This window comes from Rhineura floridana, chromosome 1 (genome assembly GCF_030035675.1).
Source record: "Rhineura floridana isolate rRhiFlo1 chromosome 1, rRhiFlo1.hap2, whole genome shotgun sequence".
In the NCBI taxonomy this organism is placed as follows: Eukaryota; Metazoa; Chordata; class Lepidosauria; order Squamata; family Rhineuridae; genus Rhineura; species Rhineura floridana.
In genome coordinates this window covers 103,531,930-103,558,181 of record NC_084480.1, presented here as the reverse complement: position 1 = coordinate 103,558,181, position 26,252 = coordinate 103,531,930, and the positions used below count along the sequence as shown (strand labels likewise).

Sequence of the window (26,252 nt, the reverse complement as noted above, 5' to 3'; positions counted from 1 at the left end):
ATATAATTAATGAAAGGAGAAGTTGGACTTAATGTCAGGATAAGTAAATTCAGGATGAAATCTGTAGGGCACCCTCTCAAGGGAAATGGGAGTAACCCAATAATGTGAGCTCATTAAAATCAAACTGGATGAAGTGTTTGAGAACATACAGCAGTGTAGGATACAATTTCACAGTTACTTGTGATGGCTAGCCAGGAAAAAGGCTTGTCCACCTGTATATTCCATTATGCAAAATTAAGGAAGAAAGAGAAAATTGTATTGTCAAGCATGCACTAACCCTTTGTTTCTTTTCCAGCACAAATTGAAGTGATACCATGCAAGATTTGTGGTGACAAGTCCTCTGGAATACACTATGGAGTCATCACATGTGAAGGCTGCAAGGTATGAGATGTGTGTGTGTGTGTGTGTGTGTGTGTGTGACAGATATCTGTATTCTGTGCCAATTTCCATCATTTCTTTATTTAATTATAAGCTTTCAATAAAAACCAAGACTTTGTACAAAATTGCCTTCCTGACTCAGCAAAATGTACATTTTTGCCTTCTTGCCTCAGCAATGAAATTATTCTCTAAATAGTGCCATATTTGAATTTTGGAATTATCTATACTGATAATTCAATACTGATTGTTCAATACAGAAGTTTACTATTTTAAAATGTATTAAATTCGCATGGATCTTCAACTTTCTCCCAGTTAATGTTAAAAAAGCCTAGCAGGGAACCAGGCCTGTATATGAATGAGTGGAGGGAGGACAAGGCTCTACACATTCAGAGTTCCTGTACGCCTAGTTATATATACTTAGACCTTCTCATGCAGAGAGCCACACGTGCCTATAGTTGAGTTTTAGTACAATTAACATGGAAGCATACAAAACGAGGATGATCAGAGGACTGGAAACAAAGCCCTATGAGGAGAGACTGAAAGAACTCGGCATGTTTAGCCTTGAGAAGAGAAGACTAAGGGGAGATATGATAGCACTCTTCAAGTGCTGGAAAGGTTGTCACACAGAGGAGGGCCAGGATCTCTTCTTGATCACCCTTGAGTGCAGGACACAAAATAATGGACTCAAGTTACAGGAAGTCAGATTTCATCAGAACATCAGGAAAAACTTCCTAACTATTAGAGTGGTATGACAATGGAACCGATTACCTAGGGAGGTGGTGGGCTGTCCAACACCGGAGGCCTTCAAGAGCCAGCTGGACAGCCGCCTGTCAGGTATGCTTTAATTTGGATTCCTGCGTTGAGCAGGGGGGTGGACTCGATGGCCGTATAGGCCCCTTCCAACTCTATGATTCTATGATTCTATGAACTGTACAATTAACACAGAGAGGTCAGGCATGCACACAATCCTGCTTCTCCTCTCCCCCCACATGCACATACAAGATCTGAAAGAGACAAAAGTCTGTCCATTCTATTTTCTAGTAATTCAGAGAATGATCTAGTGACTCAGAATGTAACTCTTTCCTCAGCAATAACAGTGACATCAATTTTGTAAAGGCTACACTTCTCCTAATAAATACATGAATCAGGGTTTATAAGTGATCATATGAGAAAATATCTGTTTAGGAATATCAAAAAGGATTTTTGGTGCAATCCAGAGAAAATTTAGAGACTTAGGCTAAAATCTTTTACTGCCTCCAGACATACTGGACTACAGCTCCCATCATCCCTGACTCTTGGCCATGCTGGCTGGGGCTCAAGGGAGTTGTACTGAACAACTTCTGGAGAGCACTAGGTTGGGGAAGGCGACTATACACACTTACCTTAGACTTTCTTTGGAGTAGGATTGCACTGTTAAGCACCCAGTAAAGTGCTTTCTTTTTCCAACAGATTTTCATTCATTGGCAAATAATGAGCTAAATTGTTTCTGAATCGAGTGCAGTGTTTCCAGGGCAAGAAGTCAAAGGGCTAATAAAAGATCAGTGGAAATCTATGGGAGCCCTTGTTTTCATAATTGCTATTTTAAACTAGCGTGCAATGCAATTGGACCTTCACCAGTAATGTGAAAACTAGCACCGAGGAGTTTGCATTAAGAAGATCCTTCTAATTCAAATATCACCACAGTCTTAAACTCACTACATGGCCTTAGGCTAGCCAACTATCTCAATCTCAGCTCCTCATCTTCAACATTGGGATGTTAATAAACAATAAGGATTGCAGAGAATCATCATCACCATCATCATGCCCTTTGTTCAACAAGTCCAGGGCGGTGCATGTGGCCTTACCCCATTGTGCATAGGTTACACTTGGAGGGGGGAGCAAACACCCCAACTAGAGAAGTAGCTTGCCGCCACCACCACCCCATTGCCAGACCCCCTATGGTTACTTGAAGGAAAAGCTTTGGAGGGGGGAGTAAGCATGTAATATGTTAATATTCACATGTTCATCGCCCTTTCAGAAAATGCACTTCTGCTTCATCCCTAATATTTTTTTCTGGTACCATCCTGGCCATTTTGTTTTCAGAAGGACCCGGTGAGGTACCTTAAGTTAATAGAGAATGAACAGTTCAAAGTCCCCCAGTGAGCTTCATGAATGAGCAGGCATCTTTCCAGGGCTATTCCAGTGGTGAAGCCACATTGCCTCTTAGATAATATATGTGAAAAACTTTGAACACACTGAAGTGTGATGTAAATGCTAATTATAGTAATTTTACTTGGAAGTCCCACTGAGAAGATCAGTTTGGTGGAACACAACACATATATAGTCTTTGAAATTCAGAACTGTATGGATTCAGACACTACTAAAACAATAACACTATTACCCCTACAAATTTTTAAAAAAACATGCACAAAAGAATTTTATATTGACCAGCAGCCATTCATGAAAGTTGTCTGCCAACCGTCTCCAAGAATCCTGGGCAAAAAGCATTTCCTAGCCTTGTTGTCCTATTCGCTGAACATACGCAAAACATGCCTTTCCCAAATCTTCTCCTTTGAAACTTACATTTCATAGAATCATAGAATAGTAGAGTTGGAAGGGGCTTATAAGGCCATCAGGTCCAACCCCCTGCTCAATGCAGGAGTCCAAATCAAAGCATTCCCGACAGATGGCTGTCCAGCTGCCTCTTGAATGCCTCCAGTGTCGGAGAACCCACTACCTCTCTAGGTAATTGGTTCCATTGTCATATGGTTCTAACAGTTAGGAGGTTTTTCCTGATGTCCAGTTGAAATCTGGCTTCCTGCAACTTGAGCCCATTATTCCATGTCCTCCACTCTGGGACGATTGACAAGAGATCCCGGCCCTCCTCTATGTGACAACCTTTCATGTACTTGAAGAGTGCTATCATATCTCCCCTCAGTCTTCTCTTCTCCAGGCTAAACATGCCCAGTTCTTTCAGTCTCTCCTCATAGGGCTTTGTTTCCAGTCTCCTGATCATCCTTGTTGCCCTCCTTTGAACCTGTTCCAGTTTGTCTGCATCCTTCTTGAAGTGCGGACACCAGAACTGGAGGCAGTATTCAAGATGAGACCAGTGCTGAATAGAGGGGACCTAGTACTTCACACGATTTGGAAACTATACTTCTGTTAATGCAGCCTAATATAGCATTTGCCTTTTTTGCAGCGACATCATACTGTTGGCTCATATTCAGCTTGTGATCAACAACAATCCCAAGATCCTTCTCACATGTTGTATTGCTGAGCCAAGTATCCCCCATCTTACAACTGTGCATTTGGTTTCTTTTTCATAAGTGCAGAACTTTGCATTTATCCCTGCTGAATTTCATTCTGTTGTTTTCAGCCCAATGCTCCAGCCTATCAAGGTCCCTTTGAATTTTGTTTCTGTCTTCCATGGTATTAGCTATGCCCCCCCAATTTTGTATCATCTCCAAATTTGATAACCATGCTCTGTACCTCCTCATCCAAGTCGTTAATAAAAATGTTGAAGAGCACTGGGCCCAGGACCGAGCCCTGTGGTACCCCAGTTATTACTTCCACCCAGTTTGAGAAGGAACTATTGATAAGCACTCTTTGAGTACGATTCTGGAGCCAGCTGTGGATCCACCTGATAGTTGTTCCATCCAGCCCACATTTAGCTCGCTTGCTAATCAGAATATCATGGGGCACTTTGTCAAAAACTTTGCTGAAGTCGAGATATATTATATCCACAGCATTCCCACAGTCTTCAAGGGAGGTTACCCAATCAAAAAATGAGACAACATTAGTTTGGCAGGATTTGTTCTTCATAAATCCATGTTGGCTCCTAGTAATCACGGCATTGCTTTCAAGGTGCTTACAGATTGACTGCTTTATAATCTGCTGCAGAGTTTTTCCAGGGACTGATGTTAGGGTGACTGGTCTGTAGTTTCCTGGTTCCTCCTTTTTGCCCTTTTTGAAGATAGGGACAACATTAGCTCTCCTCCAGTCATCCGGCACTTCACCAGTCCTCCACAATTTCGCAAAGATAATAGATAGCAGTTCTGAGAGTTCTTCAGCCAATTCCTTTAATACTCTAAGATGCAGTTTATCGGGCCCTGCTGATTTGAACTCATTCAAAGTGATTAGGTATTCCTTGACCATTTGTTTATCAATCTCAAGCTCCAATCCTGCCCCTTCTACTTCAAATTTTCTGGGAGGGTCATAGACCCTTTTTTGGGAGAAGACTGAGCCAAAGTAGGAATTGAGCACTTCTGCCTTTCCTTTGTCATCTGTTATCATTTTGCCATCCTCACTGAGTAGCTGTGCCACCATTTCTTTTCTTTGTCTTTTACTCTGGACATACCTGAAGAAAGCTTTTTTGTTGCTTTTAGTATCTCTCAGTAACCTCAGCTCATTCTCAGCTTTAGCCTTCCTGATGCCATCCCTGCAATTCCGTGATACCTGCCTGTACTCTTCCTTTGTGGCCTGGCCTTCTTTCTATTTCCTGTATGTGTTCTTTTTTGTTTTCAGGTCATCTCTAAGCTTTTTGTGAAGCCACATTGGCTTCTTCTGCTGTTTCCCCCCTTTTTTTCCTTGTTGGAATTGCTTGCCATTGCGCTTTTAGAATTCCCTTTTTTAGAAACTCCCACCCATCTTGGATTCCTCTTCTCATTAGGGTGGCTTGCCATGGAACGGTACTTACAATTGTTCTGAGTTTATTAAAATCAGCTTTCCTGAAGTCTAGGGTGCGCGTATGGCTACTCTCCGCCTTTGCTTCTGTTAAAGTCAAGAATTCAAGTATGGTGTGGTCACTTTCCCCCAGAGTTCCTGTAACTGCCACTTCATCCACCAAATCATCTCTATTTTGCCAGTCTTCAGCTTTCAGACGATTTCACCATTGTAATTGAAACAACTCCCTTTATGATGCAGGTGTGATTTCTGACAGTCATCACACTGGTTTATCCTGATTGATCTGATCATTTAAAACCCCGCACAAAGACAATCAGGAGCAAAAATGGCTTTGAGCAGAAAAGGAGGTCCTGGCCTTCATATGACAATGAACCAGCAGTGCTCCAAGGCTCAGTCCTGTTTAGATGTGACTAGCATTAATGGCTACCCTTGTTTGTGCCTTGTGGGCAGATGATCCCCCTCAGCCCTGCTGCGTGTAGACAGCACATGGAGATAAGCAGAAGCTCTTCCACTGCAAGCAGTTTAACCCTATTGTTTTTGAATCAGTTTTAAAAGTATCAGATCAATTACCCTAATCTCTCCTGGTGTTGCTGCAACCCTAGTGTGGTGGGGAGGGGACAAACAGCCCCTTAACACACTTATACACACATCCTTCCAAGACCCTATTTTCTTTACATTCTCAGTTCAAATGATCTGTGGGTTTATAGGTAAGAGGAGTTTTGAAATTTAAGCAGCAAAACGTTGATTTTTCCTGGTAACATGACTAACTTAGGTTCATTAATTTCAGTGAGTCTACTCCGAGTAGGCCTTGATTGAATGCAACAATCCATAGTGTCCATTGGCACATTGTTTTACACTACATAGTGGAAGGACCATAGCTCAGTGGTAGAGCACTTTTTTTTTTACATGCGAAGGTCCTGGGTTCAATCCCTACCTAGCATCTCCAGGTAGGCCTCGGAAAGACCCCTGTCTATAGCATAGATAGCTGCTGCCAGTCAGTGTATGGACAATCCTGATTTAGATGGAAATGGCACCCCCTTCCACAGGTCAAGTTGCACAGAACCTAAGGCTGGCCAAGTTGTTTTCATACCTGAAAATCCCACAAGTGCCTCTTCCTGGGAGTAACAATACAACAATAAATTAAATAACTAAACACTTGCTGCCCTTTAATGGCATCCCCAAATTACCTACGTTTGTCAGCTGCTTCACTTTGCCTAATGGTAGAGCCGGTCCTCAGTATAGCTCCCCATGTTTCCACATTTCTTTGCCAGTCTTTTGTGTCCCTAATTATCGTTCTGTTCAAAGGTCAGAAGGACAGTTTCATAATAAAGTGCTGTCCAAAAAAAGAGGAAAAACTGTTGTGTTGGCTGCAAAATCTAAACTACAGATGTTTCCTGGATGCATGGATATTAGCAATGACTGGATGAAGCTGAACACACCTTTTTTAAAAAAGAAAAGATCTACTATATCTCTTGAAAAAAGGTGTGCCTAAGTTCTCTGCCCTGAAAAACTGTGTTTTCCCCAATGGAAAATCCTCTCATTTACATATTTAGGGGCACTTTAGTCTTTATCATAGATTGCAAGGCTGAACATCAGGAGCCAACAGGTTCTGGAGCTGAGCCCTGGGTTAAATTAAATCCTATGTAGCTTCTCTATACTACATTATTTCTCTCTCACATTTATATCCTACACACCCTCCAAAGAGCGCAGAGCAGCATACATGCAGCTCATCCTGATTTGATCCTCACCACCATAGCCATGAGGATTAGATTAGGCTAAGACAGTGTAAATGCACCAAGGTGACCCAGAGAGTTTTGTGGTGGAAATTTGGGACTACATTGAAACCTAACATTCTTAATCACCATTATCTTGCTATCAGTCTCACCAGTGAAAATTGTGCGCCTTGCTGGTATGTGTGTCAGGGCCTTCTTGGTCATTGCATCCAGACTCTAGAATTTCCTCCCCCAGGGACATGGACAGCATCATCAGTGATGTCTTTCTGCTGTTCACTTGAAATTCCCCCAGGCCTTTGGGGGATCTGGTTAGTCCATTCTGGAGTTTTAGAGTCCATTACTGCTGTATTTTTTTTAATTGTATTTTATTTTAACAATTGTATCTTTTAATTCTGTTGGAAACTATTTTTTGACTTTCCAGTGAAAGGCAGCCTATAAATTTCATTAAAATATAAAATAAAAAAACAGCACACTGGCTCTGTAGTGTGAAGTGGCTGGCATACAAAGAGAGTCTCACAAAGATAGTCATTATTTTTATGGTTTTGCTTGTACATGGCAAAAGCAGTTTTCAGAAATTACATTACACAATTTTCATTGAATCAAGCTGTCTCTCTCTCCCTCCCTCTTTCTTTCTATTACTAGGGATTCTTTAGGAGGAGTCAGCAGAACAATGCCTCATACTCCTGCCCAAGGCAGAGAAACTGTTTAATTGACAGAACCAACAGAAACCGTTGCCAACACTGCCGACTGCAGAAGTGTCTTGCCCTAGGAATGTCTAGAGATGGTAAAAAGTTTGCTTCCTACTTCACAGATCAACTCTTTGAAACTGATGTTCATTGCACTCTGCTTTTTACCCCCAACAGAAAGCCATCTTGGTGCTCCATAACAGAGATCCTCGCTGTGCCCAAAACCTAAGACATTTTCATGCTATGCATATTGTGCAAACAGAAAAGAATAGCATGAGAATGATAAAATTGTTATTATGCTATTACAGTGGAGGATTTGGAAAAGAAGAACTAGGAAGTGTGAGGCCACAATACTACATAACCGTTACGTAAGAGAGAGGGTGGGAAGAAGAGTCCGCACTGCCTGAGGTGTTTTAAAAGCAAAAGCCAGTTTAGATTCTTCGTTATAGTGAACAGGAAACACAGAACTTCATTTCATACAAAGTGTTTGGAACCTAGAGCACAGATCAAAGTGGAGAAAGCACAGAATGACTCAGAGACAGGTCAGATTTTTTACAAACCCACAGATCTAAAGTGACACTTGGGGCTCTTGCACACCCCTACTATGCAGAAGGTCCCAGGTTCAATCCCCTTCATCTTCAGATAAGGCTGGTCACATCCCCTGCCTGAAACAATACTGAGCTTGAGGGACCAATGGACTGACTTCCTATACTCCTATAAAACCATATTTGGTCCAAAGGATGATGAGTCACGTAAGCCATATTCCGGCATCTCATATGTTTCCTACAGGGGATTGTGAGGGCACACTTGCAGACTCTGCCCCCACCATTGTGTTCCTGACAACACGCCACTCTTTGGGGCTGAGTGTCTGTATCAGAGAACATCCATGAGTGGATCCAGGTCCCTGCTGGAGACATTCAGCCCTGACACATGCCTCTGGAAGGATGTGGGTGGGTGCATGCCCATGGGATCATGTTACACCAATCCTGCACCAGATCCACTGGTTACCAATCTGCTTCTGGGCAAAATTCACTTACTTATAAAGCCCTATGTGGCTGAATTTGTAATTTTAAACATTGTAAAGTCAACCTGAGTTGTCATTTTGCTCCAGAAGAGTGGGATACAAATGTCTGAATAAAATTAATTCAAATAAATGGAGAACAGTGGGATTGGCACATTAGGAATGCAACACAGAGGGTGGGACCAGTAAGTGCATCTTCTCCCTTTCCCCTCACATGATAGGAAATGCATGAAGCACTATAGAGACAATGCATCCTATTACCCTAATCAGTGATTAAAATACTATATGTAAGCTTTTGAATGACAGATGTAGGTGTTGAGAGCAAAAATCATAAAACGAAAACCAGTGTTGTTACGCATCCAGATTGGACATTCCTTAGATGAGTCTGCTGCACTTTAAAACAAAGAAAACCCAAGGCCTGAGCCAAAGCCTACTAATTAGATACTAAAGAATCCTAGCTCAGAGGTCTTCAGTTTCATAGGCCCTCCACAGATATAGTAGAGAATCCAGGTCATGCTACAAGTTGAAAAATAACAAAATGTACCTTTCATTTTTCTTGCAAGGAAGATCTGGCAAAGTGAATTCATAGAAAGTTAATGAATTTGTGTCAAACTACACATCTCCGTCAGGGTTGTAGCATTCATCCACCAGTAGTGAGTAAGGCAGAATTGTTTAGCTATTGACTCCTTTCCCATCCTCTGATGCTACAGTCCTTGAGAAACTTTCTGGCATGCATTTATCATAACATTTTCCCCTTCTGGACAATGATATAAAAACAAAACTTTTTACTTAATGTAAAAGAACACAATCCTTTGAAGAAATTAGAATGAGACAAGATCATTATATTTTTAATTAAAGGTTAGATTTTTTTTTTAGTATGTGTTTTGTACATGGGCTTTTACCACACAAGTAGTTTTGTTACAGTAATTCATGGTGAATTCATGGTAGGTCATGGCAAATCAAGCTGAGGAAAGTTAATAAAGTTTGCCTTTTAAAATTAATGCAACTTCTTGGATGTTAACATTCAGCATTCCTCTTTCTCAAGCCCCCATTTTTGCTGAAAGGTTACTGAAACTGTGTTGAATATACTGACATTCAAGAGGGTTTTTTTCCTCAAAGAAATGGAGCAACAGTTTTAACTCAGTTGTTTATCATGCCTGATTCTATCAAACAGATGCTGTTGCTAGTCCTGTTCAGTGGCAGGACTTTAGAAATCAGGACTAGGAACCACTCAGCAGAATGAGCAGAGGAAGGCCTATAGCTCAGTGGAAGAGCATCTGCTTTGCATGCAGAAGGACCATGGTTAGATCCCTGGCATCTCCAGGTACAGCTGGGAAAGACCCCTGCCTGATATCCTGGAGAGCTGCTGCCAGTCAGTGTAGATAGTACTGAGCAAGATGAACCAATGGTCAGACTCAGTATATAGTAGCTTCCTATGTTCCTAGGAGGGCCCCAAATGCAGCAGAGCTGGCGTATCTATTTTGTAGTAAGTGAATTAATACAAAAGGGGAGGGATTCCATTATGTCCAAAGTCTGAGATCACCTAATTGCACCACTTATCCTATTAGTAAATGTACAAAGGGGGGGGAGTAAATTAAAAACAACACACATAGTTTTATCTCTTCACATTATTTATAGTTGATGAGCCCCACCTAACACTAATCCAGGGAAATTTAACCACATAAATGGCAATGTAAACTGAATGTCCCTGGTGAGTGTGAGGGCTCATCTATACAGTGGTTTAGTGTGTGTTTGGTGCTACTCAAATCTCCTTTTAATTTGCATGGTTCACATGATGTTACTGGCAAACAGAAGCTATTATGCAGTCTTCCCTCTGTAAATCTATACTAACCCGATGTTCTGACAATACGAAAAGGGAAGGAAAAAACATCTTCACTCTGTATCCCAAGTGCTTGCAGACTCTTTGCTCCAATGCTTTTAGGTGGGTATGTCAATTGTTTCCCTCCCCATGCCCACTACCTCTTCTTCCCTTCGTTCATTTTATTTCCTGTAGGCTGAAAAGCAATTTCCAGCTGCTCTCCCCCATTCTGCTAGCCTTTTTCATGTTGCTGCAAATGGTGCCTTATTTTTCTTTCCTCCAACGTATGCGCAAAAGCATAACACTGCTGAAACAAAGATTTGTATTTCAGCTGTATTAAACCAGTGAAAATGCAAATAATCACTTCTGGATATTTTTTTTAGATGAAACTTACTGGTAGAACAAAGTGAGCATGCTGGGTTGCCAAGCAACCAGAGGGAATGGAAATATTAAATTAGAGAGCATGCTCATTAGGAAACTGCGTGATTGATCCTTCCCCTCAGTGTGAATAGAAAACACCATGTTTGCAGTTGGCATTATTACTGTGCATGGTGCAAACAGAAAATGGAGGTTAAAAACAGCATCCATGTGGATAAGCCCTGAGTCTTCTGCTATTTGGAGCAGAAATGGTTGTTATGCCATGATTACAGTGGACCAGGACAGCTGGGATCATACGCTAGGCACACTACAAATTGTGTTGTAAATAAAATTCAATACATTTTAATATTACTACTCATAATCAATTGACATTAGAACCTTGTATGGATTGTTATCATCATTAGATATTATCATATTTAGTTGTCTTTTAAAGTCTATTGTCTATATATAAAACTGTATTACCTAGCTGTAAAGCGCTATATATGCTTGATCCAGAATATGATAGGCTGCACATCCTCCATTTGCTACCACCTAAGTGTTATGCAGAAGTGGCTTCCTAGGTGGGGTGGATCCACTACGCTAGCTTCACAGCAGGTGAATCACTGTCACTTGCTGGGAGAGGTGAGACAGCGGGGAGGTTGGCAAAATGCACCTTCGGGAACACCAGATTGACTCTGCTGGTGTGTAGGCACTTCACCAACTTTCCTGCCATCTCTCCTCTCTCCAACAGTGACACAGCTGCCAGGAACCTAGCATAGTGGCTCCACCCCACCCTGCAAGATGCTTCTGAAGTTACGATTACTGATGAGCACTTGTTCTAGTATGCATTCCATCCATTCAAGAAATTGCCTATGCACATCTGGAGATGGGGCGTTGCTGTTGTTCACCACAAATTATAGAACCCCTTCCAAAGATTGGTCCACTGTAGCACAGTGCTACATAACAGCAAAGCTTTCAAGCATAAGCACAATTTAGAAGGTGAATGGAAGGAAGTGGCAGTTATTAAGGCTACTTTTTTTCTTTCTTTTTTTTACAATTCTGCTACTGGTAGTGGGTGGTTTTATATGGCGGTTTTAGTTATTTTAAACTACTTTGAGACCGTTGGAGAGCAGATCACACACATACACACACTTGGCCTCACTGCTTGATTGATAGTCTCATGAGGTTATTTAAATTGTTAGAGTACTTACTGATCAACTACAGGCCAGTACACTTATACTCAAGACACTTGTATTACTTTATTACTAAAAAAATCTGAAATGGGGCATTTATAACCTCTCCCTTAAAATGAGGGGTGAGAGGGGAATGAATATGCAATATAAAATGGTTAAGGTATTTCATGACTACCTAGCAAGCTGAAATATAGCATGCATGTAGCCCAAAATATGGTAATTGATAGAAAATTTAAAAAGGGAGACATTTGTAGGCTTATCTCTAGAATCATGAGGCAAGATATATAAACACTCAAATTATTACATTGCTTCTAGATCACCAGAAAGCCTGAAATATGGTATACACACAACTCAAGATACATGCAGTACTAGACATTTTTGCATTCATCTGTAAAAATTTGGAGCATGACATCAACCTCTTAATAAAGGCCAGCACTTCAACACAAGCACAGCAGCATTTGAATGAGAATGTTAGGCTGCGGGAATTTCTTTATCCATTCAGAGTTCAGTTTAGGGGCTGGGAACTTTCAGTTGCAACAAAGAGCATAGAACCTGTTCAATTGCACCACTTTCATCTTCAGCCAATGCACAGGGTTCCAGATAGTGTAGGGTGGCCACATCATATGTCCTCCTTGTAAGAGCGTATCAAACCAGGCAACAACACTATGAAAACATGACTCTTTGTCTTTGCAAACGATGAAGATGTGGCTTTGCATTATGACTCTGGCTTATTCCATTTTTCCTCTTTCGTCTCAGAAGGAATGAACACACTTAGCACTTTAAGATTATATGTTGCATATATATGTCTAGAAAGTGATCCATGAATGTTGCATCTTTGGAGGAAATGCCATTTGTATAGAGTGTTTACCTTCAAGTCTGTTATTTCCGTCTAGGCCTTAACTGTAACCTGGAATTTTTTTTTCTTCAAAATTAGTGTGTGAAGATAACAGACCTGTTGACAGGTTGTGATAATAGGGCTTTAGGGCTTGTTATCTTCAGAAGGTACTAATCCTGTTAGTGCACAGATTAAAGGTCTGGGGAAAATTGATAAATCACACAGGATACAAATCTGAAGGCTGTACATTTTTATAGAGCTCTGGGTTACTCTTTGGTGAACACAGAGAGATGAAAAAGAAATAGCAGGCCTGTTCATTATTCACAGCAGGATGTTGGCTGCTTGGCACATTTACTTAGAAGTATGTCCTATAGATTTCAATGGAACTTACTTTTGTGTAAGTGACTGCGGTAAGCATCAATGGCTAAACCTTAAGACTTTGTCTGTCAAAGATGTAGCAGCAGGTACACATGAACAACAGGTTACCATTTCATTGTGACAGTATCATATGGTTCAACTGCCCCCATCACTTCAGTCTGCTAACCAGAACTTCTTCTCCTTCATTTCAGAAATGGACATAGGAATAGACAAATGTGTGTGTTTGTGTGTGTTCATATATTTATTTTATGGGTTTTAAAAAATTAAAACATTTATATTCTATCTTTCTTCAGCAGAGCTAACAAAAATATATTTAAACAAAAGAACACTCCTTTAGTTTTTAAATCAGTGGAGCATAGCCTACTGCAGGGTAAACATAATAATATTTCAATATAATTTTAATTATCAACAACAATTCAAAGTATACACCATTCAATGAAACACATATCTTCAGATGTTCTGAACCCAGAGCATTTAACACTTCAAAACAAACTGATAAGCGGACAAGTTTTTTAAAGCGAGTTTGTGAAAGCCCCACAGTTAGGAGGCTAGCTGCTGCACTCTGTCCCATTTGTAGGTTCTGAATGCTCTTCAAAGGAAGCTCCACGCTGAGTATATTAACATAAACTGATCTCATATATGGACACCAATTATGTAATGTATTAACCAAACCAGAATGCAGATTAGCTGTCTTTTTACAAACAAAATGACTCCCAGCATGGAGCTAAAAAGACTGGAAACAAAACTTAATCACAGCCTTATCATCTCCTGTTAAAGGCAGAGATTCTTCCTCCTTTTAAATGAATGGAAAATCTATCTGTGTTTAGTTTACTGAGTATTAAGTTTGCTCTGCCATGACTTCTCTGTGCAGTTTTGGACAGGTCATTCACACTTAGCCTCAGTTTCTCCCCTCTGTATATTAAGGGCCCGACTAGACATGATGTGATTTCGGAATTCCATGGCTGAAATTTCAAACGACTTTGTCTTTTATAAAAAGAAGCTATGGAGGGCCCGATCTGCATTGCGGATGAATGAGCGAACTGCTTTGAAGCACTTTTCATCCTACTCCTTGTTTATAGACCTATTTTACAGGTTTTTGTTTTGTTAAAAAAACAAAACACAAAGACAGCAATATCTATTTTGTTGGTTGATTTGTTTCAGCTGTAAAATTTGGAAGAATGTCCAAAAAGCAGAGGGATAGTCTGTATGCCGAGGTACAGAAGCATCAACAGCGGCTGCAGGAGCAACGGCAACAGCAGAGTGGCGAGGCTGAAGCCTTGGCCCGAGTCTACAGTAGCAGTATCAGCAATGGCTTGAGCAACCTGAACAATGAAACTGGTGGCACTTATTCAAATGGGCATGTCATTGACCTGCCGAAATCTGAGGGCTATTACAATGTGGATTCTGCCCAGCCCTCCCCAGATCAGTCTGGCTTAGACATGACTGGAATCAAGCAGATCAAGCAGGAACCTATCTATGACCTCACTTCTGTACCAAACTTGTTTACCTATAGCTCTTGCAACAATGGGCAATTAGCTCCAGGAATAACCATGGCGGAAATAGGTAAGAAAAGCCTACATTTAACCTAAAATGTACCTCTCTTAATGGCATTGTGCATATGTATTTCAAACTCTGTGGTTTCATTTGGAATGGATTGGTCCTGAGGCATATGACTGACTGGGTTTGTTGTGGATTCAGTTAGCAGAATTCTAAAATGTTTACATTGTGTAAATGGAGCAATTCATGATCTGTTTATGAAGCTGGAACACCAGAGCCAGTGATGAATCAATCAACTGGTAATTACTAAATAGGGAGCTTGTATCAAACGAGCTCATTATCAGGAGGGCTTAATGATCTTTTTGACAACTATACACATTCTTGTCAACAAAGAGCTCTGAAGGTGGATCATTAATAGAACTCATTCTGAAATTAATTACAATGCACAACTTCACTGTGTGATGTTGTACTGAATGCTCTGCAGTTATGCCAGTAAAACTGCACTCTGGATCTGGAATAGATGGGTTCATGCTGTCTCTGTAAACTCTTTGGAGGATGTGGTTTCATATCTTAGGGTATCACTTGTTCAGTGTAAGTGTGATAATTGATAACTTTGTCCTGAGGTGTCTTGTGTAGCAAGAAAAGTGATGTTCTCATGGAGAGTGATGTTTCGTTCATACTCAAGAAGTGTTTTAATTATAGAAACTAAACAGTTGTTGGCCTTTGCTTTCAGCCAAGGCATGTTGTACTGATACTCTTATGGTACAGTTTCTCATTTTAAAAAACTTGTCCTCCCCCTCCAAATGTACTTGACCTGCAGGTGTTCTGCATCTGAACGTTTGTAAATCTGCATAAACAGAAATAAAACAGGGTACTTCCAGCCATCTCCTAAATTCACAAGCAGGGAGACATAATGAGAACAAAGTAACAGCCCTTCTGGGACTCCCTTCAGATTAGAGTGGGATGCTGAGGTAAAGGCATCCCTAAAAATCTATTGCAGATTAATGATGATTCTCTGCTAGGAAACTGAACTCACACAATTTTCTGCTGGTGGATGAAAAATCCACCTCCTTCATCCTTTTTGGAACTTCCAGCTGTGTCCTTCCTGACAGTTTGAGAATTTCCATTCTAGAAAAGAACAAGTTTCAGGACTTTTAGTTTAGGGACAGTGTAGACAAACTTGTGGCTTTAACTTGCTGTTCACCGAAATGACTTACAGATCAATGCAATGGCTGAAATGTTATTTATTTATTTATTTATTTTTTAAAACAAAACTTCACTGCCATTTCTTAAAAAGCTGAAAGTGGTGCACAGGTTCCTTGATCTTGGCCTAGCCAAGGAAATTGTGCAAAGGTGTTGTCAGGCAAGCCCACCAGGAAAACCCATTCCATAGGAGTGGATCAGCACAGAGAAAACCATGTAGTGAGCAACCATGGAAGAGGGGATATCAGTTCCTTCAGCTTTCCTCACCCCTGAATAGCAAGAAGCACCTGACAAAATTCCCTCTTCTGCGCAACTCTTTATGTATTATATTTATGCATGGTTTTCAGCCAGGATTTGCTCTCAAAACATCTTACAATTAAAATCCATGCAAGATTAAAATATAATTAGAAATATGTGTGTAGACTATAGTCTTTTATGGGCTGTAGCAGTTGGCGATGTAATCCAGGAACTCTTTTTTTTCCTTTTTGGGGGGGCAGGGGCATAAGGCACTGGAAACGGATCAGGATTCATAGAATCATAGAATAGTAGAGTTGGAAGGGGCCTATAAGGCCATCGAGTCAAACTCCCTGTTCAATGCAGGAATACAAATCAAAGCATTCCCGACAGATGGATATCCAGCTGCCTCTTCAATGCCTCCAGTGTCGGAGAGTCCACTACCTCTCTAGGTAATTGGTTCCATTGTTGTATGGCTCTAACAGTTAAGAAGTTTTGCCTGATGTTCATTCGAAATCTGGCTTCCTGCAACTTGAGCCCATTATTCCAATGGACAATTGAGAAGAGATCCTGGCCCTCCGTTGTGTGACAACCTTTCATGTACTTGAAGAGTGCTATCATATCTCCCCTCAGTGTTCTCCTCTCCAGGCTGAACATGCCCTGTTCTTTCAGTCTCTCCTCATAGGGCTTTGTTTCCAGTCCCCTGATCATCCTTGTTGCCCTCCTCTGAATCTGTTCCAGTTTGTCTGCATCCTTCTTGAAGTGCAGACACCAGAACTGGAAGCAGTACTCAAGATGAGCCCCAACCAGTGCTGAATAGAGGGGAACTAGTACTTCACGCAATATGGAAACTATACTTCTGTTAATGCAGCCTAATATAGCATTTGCCTTTTTGCAGCCACATCGCACTGTGGGCTCATATTTAGATCATGATCAACAACAATTCCAAGATCCTTCTCACATGTTGTATTGCTGAGCCAAGTATCCCCCATCTTATAACTGTGCATTTGGTTTCTTTTTCCTAAGTGCAGAACTTTGCATTTATCTCTGTTGAATTTCATTCTGTTGTTTTCAGCCCAATGCTCCACCTTATCAAGGTCCCTTTGAATTTTGTTTCTGTCTTCCACGGTATTAGTTGTGCCCCCCAATTTTGTATCATCTCCAAATTTGATAAGCATGCTCTGTACCTCCTCATCCAAGTCGTTAATAAAAATGTTGAAGAGCACTGGGCCCAGGACCGAGCCCTGTGGTACCCCACTCATTACTTCCACCCAGTTTGAGAAGGAACTATTGATAAGCACTCTCTGAGTACGATTCTGGAGCCAACTGTGGATCCACCTCATAGTTGTTCCATCCAGTCCACATTTAGCTCACTTGCTAATCAGAATATCATGGGGCACTTCGTCAAAAGCTTTGCTGAAGTCAAGATATATTATGTGCACAGCATTCCCAGTCTTCAAGGGAGGTTACCCAATCAAAAAATGAGATAACATTAGTTTGGCAGGATTTGTTCTTCATAAATCCATGTTGGCTCCTAGTAATCACGGCATTGCTTTCAAGGTGCTTACAGATTGACTGCTTTATAATCTGCTGCAGAGTTTTTCCAGGGACTGATGTTAGGGTGACTGGTCTGTAGTTTCCTGGTTCCTCCTTTTTGCCCTTTTTGAAGATAGGGACAACATTAGCTCTCCTCCAGTCATCCGGCACTTCACCAGTCCTCCACAATTTCGCAAAGATAATAGATAGCAGTTCTGAGAGTTCTTCAGCCAATTCCTTTAATACTCTAAGATGCAGTTTATCGGGCCCTGCTGATTTGAACTCATTCAAAGTGATTAGGTATTCCTTGACCATTTGTTTATCAATCTCAAGCTCCAATCCTGCCCCTTCTACTTCAAATTTTCTGGGAGGGTCATAGACCCTTTTTTGGGAGAAGACTGAGCCAAAGTAGGAATTGAGCACTTCTGCCTTTCCTTTGTCATCTGTTATCATTTTGCCATCCTCACTGAGTAGCTGTGCCACCATTTCTTTTCTTTGTCTTTTACTCTGGACATACCTGAAGAAAGCTTTTTTGTTGCTTTTAGTATCTCTCAGTAACCTCAGCTCATTCTCAGCTTTAGCCTTCCTGATGCCATCCCTGCAATTCCGTGATACCTGCCTGTACTCTTCCTTTGTGGCCTGGCCTTCTTTCTACTTCCTGTATGTGTTCTTTTTTGTTTTCAGGTCATCTCTAAGCCTTTTGTGAAGCCACATTGGCTTCTTCTGCTGTTTCCCCCCTTTTTTTCCTTGTTGGAATTGCTTGCCATTGCGCTTTTAGAATTCCCTTTTTTAGAAACTCCCACCCATCTTGGACTCCTTTTCTCATTATGATTGCTTGCCATGGAACGGTACTTACAATTGCTCTGAGTTTATTGAAATCAGCTTTCCTGAAGTCCAGGGTGCATATATGGCTACTGTCAGCTTTTGCTTCTGTTAAAATCAAGAATTCAAGTATGGTGTGGTCACTTTCCCCCAGAGTCCCCATAACTGCCACTTCATCCACCAAATCATCTCTATTGGTTAGAATCAAGTCCAGGATAGCTGATCCTCTGGTTGCTTCCTCCACTTTCTGTAGGAGAAAGTTATCTCCAACATAAGTCAGAAATTTCTTGAGAGGCCTTGTTTGGCAGAATTTGTCTCCCAACAGCTATCAGGATAACTGAAATCCCCCATTACTACTACATCATGCCTCCTCGAAACATTGGCAGTTTGCTTTTCAAAAGTTACATTCTCATCTTCTCCTTGTTTGGGTGGTCAGTAGTAGACTCCAAGCACCACATTCCTTTATTTATTTATTTATTTATTTATTGCATTTGTATACCGCCCCATAGCCAAAGCTCTCTGGGCGGTTTACAACAATTAAAAACATTAAAAACAAATATACAAATTTAAAATCACATTTTTTAAAAAGCACTTTAAAAACACATGCTAAAATGCCTGAGAGAAGAGGAAAGTCTTTACCTGGCACCGAAAATATAACAGTGTTGGCGCCAGGTGCACCTCGTCAAGGAGATCATTCCATAATTTGCCCCATTAATTTTAATCCAGATACTCTTGGTGGAGCTACCAAGCTCATCTTCCTGTATTCCTGTATTTGTCCTAATTGTCTTGGTAGTAAAGAGATCAATTGACAGAAGCAGTCCTTCTGCTGATCTGCAGTGTCTTTTTTGGTTCCTGGAAGCTGGCAATACAGGCCAGTTTCTAGGCTCCTTCCTGCAGAGATAAAGGGCAGTAGGGATATAAAATGGCAGCAATTTGCATTCCAGCCTGTATTGGCCACAATCAGCGCTCTTTCCATTCTACTGCAGTTCAGCTTCTGCCAAATATTTTATTTATTCATTTTATACTACTATTTAACATAACTTTCATTTCATTGTTGAAGAAACATCAATACAATGTACAAAAAGTCATTAATTACATATTTTTGTGGACTTAAAAAATGTGAATAGTGATCATATTTGCTGCACTGACTTCTCTTCCTGACAGACATGACAACTGCAGCAGTTTCTGTTTCCTTTGCCTTTTTGTCAGTATTCTTTGACATCCCTAGAAGCAGGCAGCTACAGATGAATTCATCAGTCAGATGTAGTCCTCTGCATCTGGAAGGAAGAACTTACAGGTCACCAAGTATGACTCATAAACATCCCCTTGTGTGCCTCTCTTTCTAGAAATTAATCATGAACATAGAAGTGCCCGAAACTGAGAGATGAGAGGCAGCAAGGGTTGTCAGCATTTTGCTGTCTTTGCTTCTGTGCCTGGCATGCAGAATTTAAGCAGGGCAACATTTCCTGGCATGAAGACAGAGTGATGAGGAAAGCCTCACCTATTGTCAGCCTGATGCCAAAGGCACAGGAATAGGGTCAATACAAAAAAAAAAAGTGGGAACCTTAGGAGGGAGCCCCCTGAAAACTGCAGAGCTGGTCCTGATCCAACCAAAACATGGAAGAATTGAAAGATTTTTAAAATGGAAATGTGATTTTAAAATCTATTTTATCTAGTTGTATTAGGGATAAACAAAGTGTGACTCAGTGTTTGGGAGGGGGTGGGGGATACAATAGCTACCCTGTTAGGTTTCAAGCCATCTCATGAGAAAGCATGAATGAGGGTTGAAAAGGTTCTAACCACATTTTCCAGATTGGCATCATAGCGCTTAGCTCCTTGCAAATCCGAACAATGATTCCTTTTGCTTTAAAGCCACATAAAAGCCTTGAATGCTCAGCTCTCTATGCAGATTACTTGTGGTGCCTTTAAAGCAAGCTTGTCCACAGAAGCTTGTCCTAGTATTGCCAGGTCCTGAGCAAATGGTGAATCCTGTGCCTTTAATAACGGTATGGTAAAGAAAAGTTTAGCAGGTGCGCTGTTAAAAAGCTTCTGCCTGCACTAGCCAAATTTCTCCTTGCTCTATTGTCCTTAAAAACTCACAGGAACTCTGTTAGCACAAGAGCTGGGAATTCTGATGCACGTGCATGCATGTTTTTACAAAATGAAGCTTGTTTTCCTAAGACACCACAAGCTCTTCCAAATGGGAAAATGCCCAGATGTGGCATCAGCTTAGGGTGGTATCAGTGTTTACACATACCTTTGTCTACAATTCTACTTGAAACACACTAGTTCCTTATGCTGATTTGAATTGGTATGGTAACTTTTCTACAAGGAAGCCTGAAAATGTTTGCTCAAATGCTACATTTAAGATCCTAGCCTGCTGACAGAGCTGAATTCCCTCTGGGGGAGACTGACCATTTACATCAGTTTACGTTTGCAGTGCAGAAATGCTTGTTGAGTGCTATTAAAATGTCACCACTTCAGACATGAGTTGCTCTGCCACATGCTTCACCACTGAATTTACCCAAGGCAGTAGCTTGTCCTGGGTTTGAAAGTATTTTCTATGCATTGTTCAATTAGCTACGGAAGATGCTCCCTTTTTATGCAATTACCTTCAACCTAGGCTTCTTCCCCACACAATCTGATTCATCCAGGGACTCTTTGTACCACTGTCCTCTTTTATGTTTCTTTCCCACAGCTAATTTTAAAGATCCCACTTAGAGAATCCTGCTTAATTACTTGATTCTCCCTTGTATACATCTCTCAACTATATTTATATGGATCAATATTGCCATCTAGTGAGTCATTTAACTACTACTATAACCAGAGTCCATACAGATACAGTTGAGATGCTATCGGATGGCAGGGAATCTATTTAACAGTTCTTATCAGGTTCAGTAATTATTCTGACATTGTGCCTAGATCAACTCAAAGAGTGACTCTTTTCCCTAAAATTTAAACTATATTACAGAGAGTGCAGCAAATTTTGAACAAAGATTTCTGTTACCCATGCCTTAGCCAAACCGGGTTTAGATCATTCACCCAGGAGTGATTTTCAATTAGTACAACAGGAATTATTCCCTAGTAAAGTATGCATATGATTACAATCTTAAGTGCACTCCATTTTCCTTAGAATGAAGCCTTATACGACAACACCATGTTTTTTCTTTTACAAAATTTAAAAGTCAATTAAAATGGAAATGGACTGCCTTCAAGTCGATCCTGACTTATGTCTACCCTATGAATAGGGTTTTCATGGTAAGCAGTATTCAGAGGGGGTTTACCATTGCCTCCCTCTGAGGCTAGTCCTCCCCAGTCGGCTAGGGCCTGCTCAGCTTGCCACAGCTGCACAAGCCAGCCCCTTCCTTGTCCACAACTGCCAGCTGGGGGGCAAGGACTCCTTGGGACTATGCAGCTTGCCCACAGCTGCACAGGTGGCAGGGCACGTAACCCCTGAGCTACTCACTGTGGGGGTGATCTTTAGCTGGCCCTTGACACCGAGGAAACACGAGCGGGGATTTGAACTCACAGACTCTGGACTCCCAGCTAGGCTCTCCTCCCCACTGTGCTATACCAGCTCTAAAAGCAATTAAGGCAATGTTAAATGAATTTCTTCCACACTAAAATGTTCTTCAGAACAACTTAATACAATCTCAGAGATTACTGTTTCACATTGGTAAATGCACACTTATTTTGAGTTACTTTTGAAGAAAATAAGAAACTCCTTATGACAAGCAACTTAAGGCAATATAGATACTCAGGCCAATTAAAAATAAATAAATATCACATGTATAACTCTGAAAAGTGCTGATAGGATTGTAGTCAAAATACATCACTGAGAAATGTGGTATCAGCATGTCCAGGATCTCCTCAAGATTTTCAGAAGTACAAACAATATTATTAAGAAGAGCCTAGAGGCAAAAAACAAAACAGTCCAGTGACTGAGCATGCCACCCAATTGTTGACTGCCAGCTGGAAAAGAAGAATGGAAGATTGAAGCAAGGGAAAATGGAATGGTCTGCTGGTGGAGGGCATGGGTGGCTGGCTAAAACCCTGAACAGGAGTACTCTTATTAGGAGGTGAGTCTACATTGCAAGGTTTAAATTATGGAATGATCTCCCTGACGAGGTGCGCCTGGAGCTAACACTGTTATCTTTTCGGCGCCAGGTCAAGACTTTCCTCTTCTCCCAGGCATTTTAGCGTATGTTTTAAATTGTTTTAAATTTTTAAATTGTGTTTTAAATAGTTTTTAAAAGATGTGTTTTTAAATTTGTATATTTGTTTTAATGTTTTTAGTTACTGTAAACCGCCCAGAGAGCTTCGGCTATGGGGCGGTATATAAGTACAATAAAATAAATAAATAAATAAATAAATAATACATCCTAGCAAATTCAAGGGCCTTTCAATTTGGAAGCAAAAGAGGGTCATCTCAAAATAAAGTAGAGGCTTCTGTTTGGTTATTAAAAAAATAACCAAATAATGGTTCTCCTGTGAGCTTCCAGAACTACAAAATGTTGAGGGCTTAGGGATAAGAAAATACTGCAGTAACTCATCTCATTGTCTAGAGAGAGAAGAAACATCAAATAGCAAAGACATTCATGGCTTATCCACATGGGAGCACTACTTTGTACTAGACGCTGTTTTCACCTCCGTTTTCTGTTTGCACCATCCAACACTAAGGGCTCAATGCCAGCTGCAAACATGGTGTTCTCTAGTCACACTGAGGGGAAGGATCAATCATGCAGTTTCCTAATGACCATGCCCTCCAATTTAACATTTTCACTTCCTCTGGTTGCTTGGCAACCAAACACCAAACACACACTAAACCACCATGTAGATGAGCCCTAACTTCTTTTTTTGCTTTGGGACAGGCATGTGGCTGCCAAATGACAGCTGTACTAAAATCCTGGATTTCCCCTTGTTCTCTACAGGCAGCTCCCACATCTGCAGCAGGAAGAAAGGGGTCAGGAAGTTAAGCAGCTAGGGTGTAGAAATGGGACTGCAGCGTCTGGACTCCTAGTGCAGAGGCCCTTCCACCCCTGCATGTTGGTTGGGAACCTCTGAAGTGGAGTCTCCTGCATGACCTTCACCAGTTCAGACCTGGAAGGAAGGTTTGGTGGGAGATGTGACGCTAGGCAGGTCCAGACAGCACCACCTTGCTCTTCTTCTCATACAATAGAAGAACGAGCAAATATGGCTTCAATGAGACTATCAATTAAGTCTATGGTGGAGAGCAATCCAAGGGTTCAGAAAAAAGCCCTCCATTACCACCAGTCCCCCCCACAGTACACTTCCCCCTTCCCTTTCAAGGAGTGCAGGAGGTAGGAGCAGCAGCAGAATCATACAAGAAGAGGATCTCTTTCCTTTCCCCTCTATTATGCATTCCTACCCCTTCTCTGTTACCCAGACATTTTTGGTAATTATTTGTTGTTGTTATTATTCATAATTACTTATTAAGATGTTTTACTCACCCTTCACCATGAGATCCCGGGGCAAGTTACAACAATTTAAAAATACAATATTAAAACAGATTACAATAAAGAGATTAGGGAGGGTCTTAAAATAGGTGTCAAAGACCAGGGTAAAGAGATTCATCTTCATCTTCTGATGAAAACTACATGAGGGAGGTGACAAATACTCCTTTGTGGGGAGGCAGTTCCACAGCTCAGGGGCTGCCACAGAAAACACCGTCTCCCAAGTTGCCAGCCCCTGAACCTCTGGGGGCAGCTGAGGTACCAAGAGGAGCCCCCTCTGTCAATCTTAACACCAGAGTGGGTCTGTAGGGAAGGAGGCAGTTTTTCAGATATGAGGGGCCTAGCGGTAAACCACCTCTGAATACTTCTTACCATGAAAACCCTATGAATATACTCAAGAAGATTCATAGGGTCGCCATAAATCGTCATCGACTTGAAGGCATATAACAACAAAAAGCGTGTTTAGGACTTTTAATACTAATGTGAGTACCATGAATTGGGCCTGGAAATAAACGTGCATCCAATTCAGCTGTTTTAAAACAGGGGTTATGTGGGTTGCAAACAGAACCTCAGCTAGTTTCAAGGGCAGCCCCAACGGAGAGCATGTTGCAGTAACCCAGTCTGGAAACAGTGGCCAAGTCATAATGGAACAGATAGGGATGGGTGAATCTGTCCATTTGAGTTTCTCTGTTTCTCATTCTTCTAATCTTAAATTCAGTTCTCTGCATTTCCACATCAGTTTGCTATTTTTTTAAAAATCCTTATGAAAATTAATCAGCATTTTAATGTGCATTTCTCTTAATATACACATTTTTGTATGCAGTTTTGCCTAATACAGACATTTTGCAAAGAATTTTCCCTAATGTAATTCAATTTTATATGTCATTTTTCACTAATATATGCACACTTTTCTGTAATTTATGCATTTCATAAACAATTTCTTGTTAGGGAATTGCAAAATTCAAAGAACTCCAAATTTCCAAGGATAGCTGCATTTCAATTCATATATTGTTTTGGAAACTGCAAATTAGGTAGGTTTCACATGAAACTGTGAGCCACATGAATTGTTTTTCATCCCTACCCCTCCATCACTTGCACCTTCAGAGGTTAAAAAGAGGTAGGAAAGCTGCCAAAACAGAAACTGACTATACCCCAGTTTCACTGTACATCAGCGCTCTACTTCATTCTTCCGGAGTGCTCAAGTAAGGTGGCTGGAGGCAGGGAAAGCTCCATGGCTATTCTGCAAACATGCTGCCTTGTAGCCTGCAAAAGTTTTTATTAGCCTGCCTTTTAGCAATGTTAGAACAGAATGTTCTATCTTTCAACAGCCCCTTTTTAAAATGAAAAACGCTGCGGGCAAGTAAAACGTTTGGGGTTTTTTGCAGGCTAGTAACATTTGGGAGACAAAGCTACTGTCCATATGAATTACACATATTATCCTCCGTATTTGGGAAATTCCCTAGTTCTGTATATAGGCATGCTGCCAATGTTTCAAATGCGCAAAGGATATACAAAAGTAACCTATGTAATCAATTAACTGTCAGCAGAATTCTATGCATGTCTGTAATATATATCACTGAAAGGTCTGCACTCTGCACAACTAAAGGCCAATGGGTTAATTGCAGCCTCTTCCGTGACACTACACAGGGTCCTTGGGCAATTTGAAAAACCTTTGTTTTGAGACCCATTGTCCCATTCTTGTGGGGATATCTAAAGCTCTGTTCAGACAAGTGATCCAATGTTTTAAAATGCATGGGAGTGTGATTGGCAGGCTCTGCCCTTGGCCAGTGTCTGTTCAATAAAATGGGAGAAAATCCATGGGTATATATGTGACTGAGAACACTGCAAAAAGCAAACTCCTGTCATACCTAGCTTTCTCAGTGGACCGATGCACATAGATCAGGGATAGGTTCTGCAACCACAATCCCGCTTCTTCTGCCTCACCCATTTTACCTGCCCTGGAACAGATACAGAAGCAGCTCGCCTAGTAGGGCAGAGCTGCAACACCAGCTTCCCAGCAGGTGAGTCACTGCTGTTTACCGGGAGGGGCAAGGTGATGGTGAGGTCAGCAGGATGCAGACAAAACAGCAGAAGTGTCAGACTGACCCCACTGGTGTGTCCACACACCATGCCTACCTTCCCATGCCTCTCCTTCCCAGTAAACAGCAGCCACACACCTGCCAGAAAGCTAGCATTTGCAGTTTTGCCCTTTGGATCAGTTGTGTGAAAGGGGCTTAAAACGTGCCCAAGCCCATCAAATGTGGGAGTGGGAAAAAGCCTTCATTGCTACATCTGTGTTGCTCCTATCCTGAATTTGGGGGTGGATAACGGAGGGTTTTTTCCCCCATGTTGTGGCCAGCCATGCTGCATAGCCTAGTCACGTCTAACATTATTTCACGGGTATGAATGACTTGGAGGGTGAAG

At 41.2% G+C, this 26,252-nt stretch overlaps 1 protein-coding gene across 1 annotated transcript in view; it reads left to right on the top strand.

Annotated features, from left to right (window-relative positions):
- The first annotated feature begins 292 nt into the window (after nt 1–292).
- Nucleotides 293–26,252, top strand: part of RORB (RAR related orphan receptor B) — a 62,110-nt gene continuing 36,150 nt past the window's right edge. The window contains exons 1-3 of the mRNA XM_061613018.1: nt 293–381; nt 7,416–7,557; nt 14,224–14,625. Coding sequence (XP_061469002.1) covers nt 7,545–7,557; nt 14,224–14,625 — 415 coding nt within the window. The 5' untranslated portion in view covers nt 293–381; nt 7,416–7,544. The remainder of the gene's footprint in view (nt 382–7,415; nt 7,558–14,223; nt 14,626–26,252) is intronic.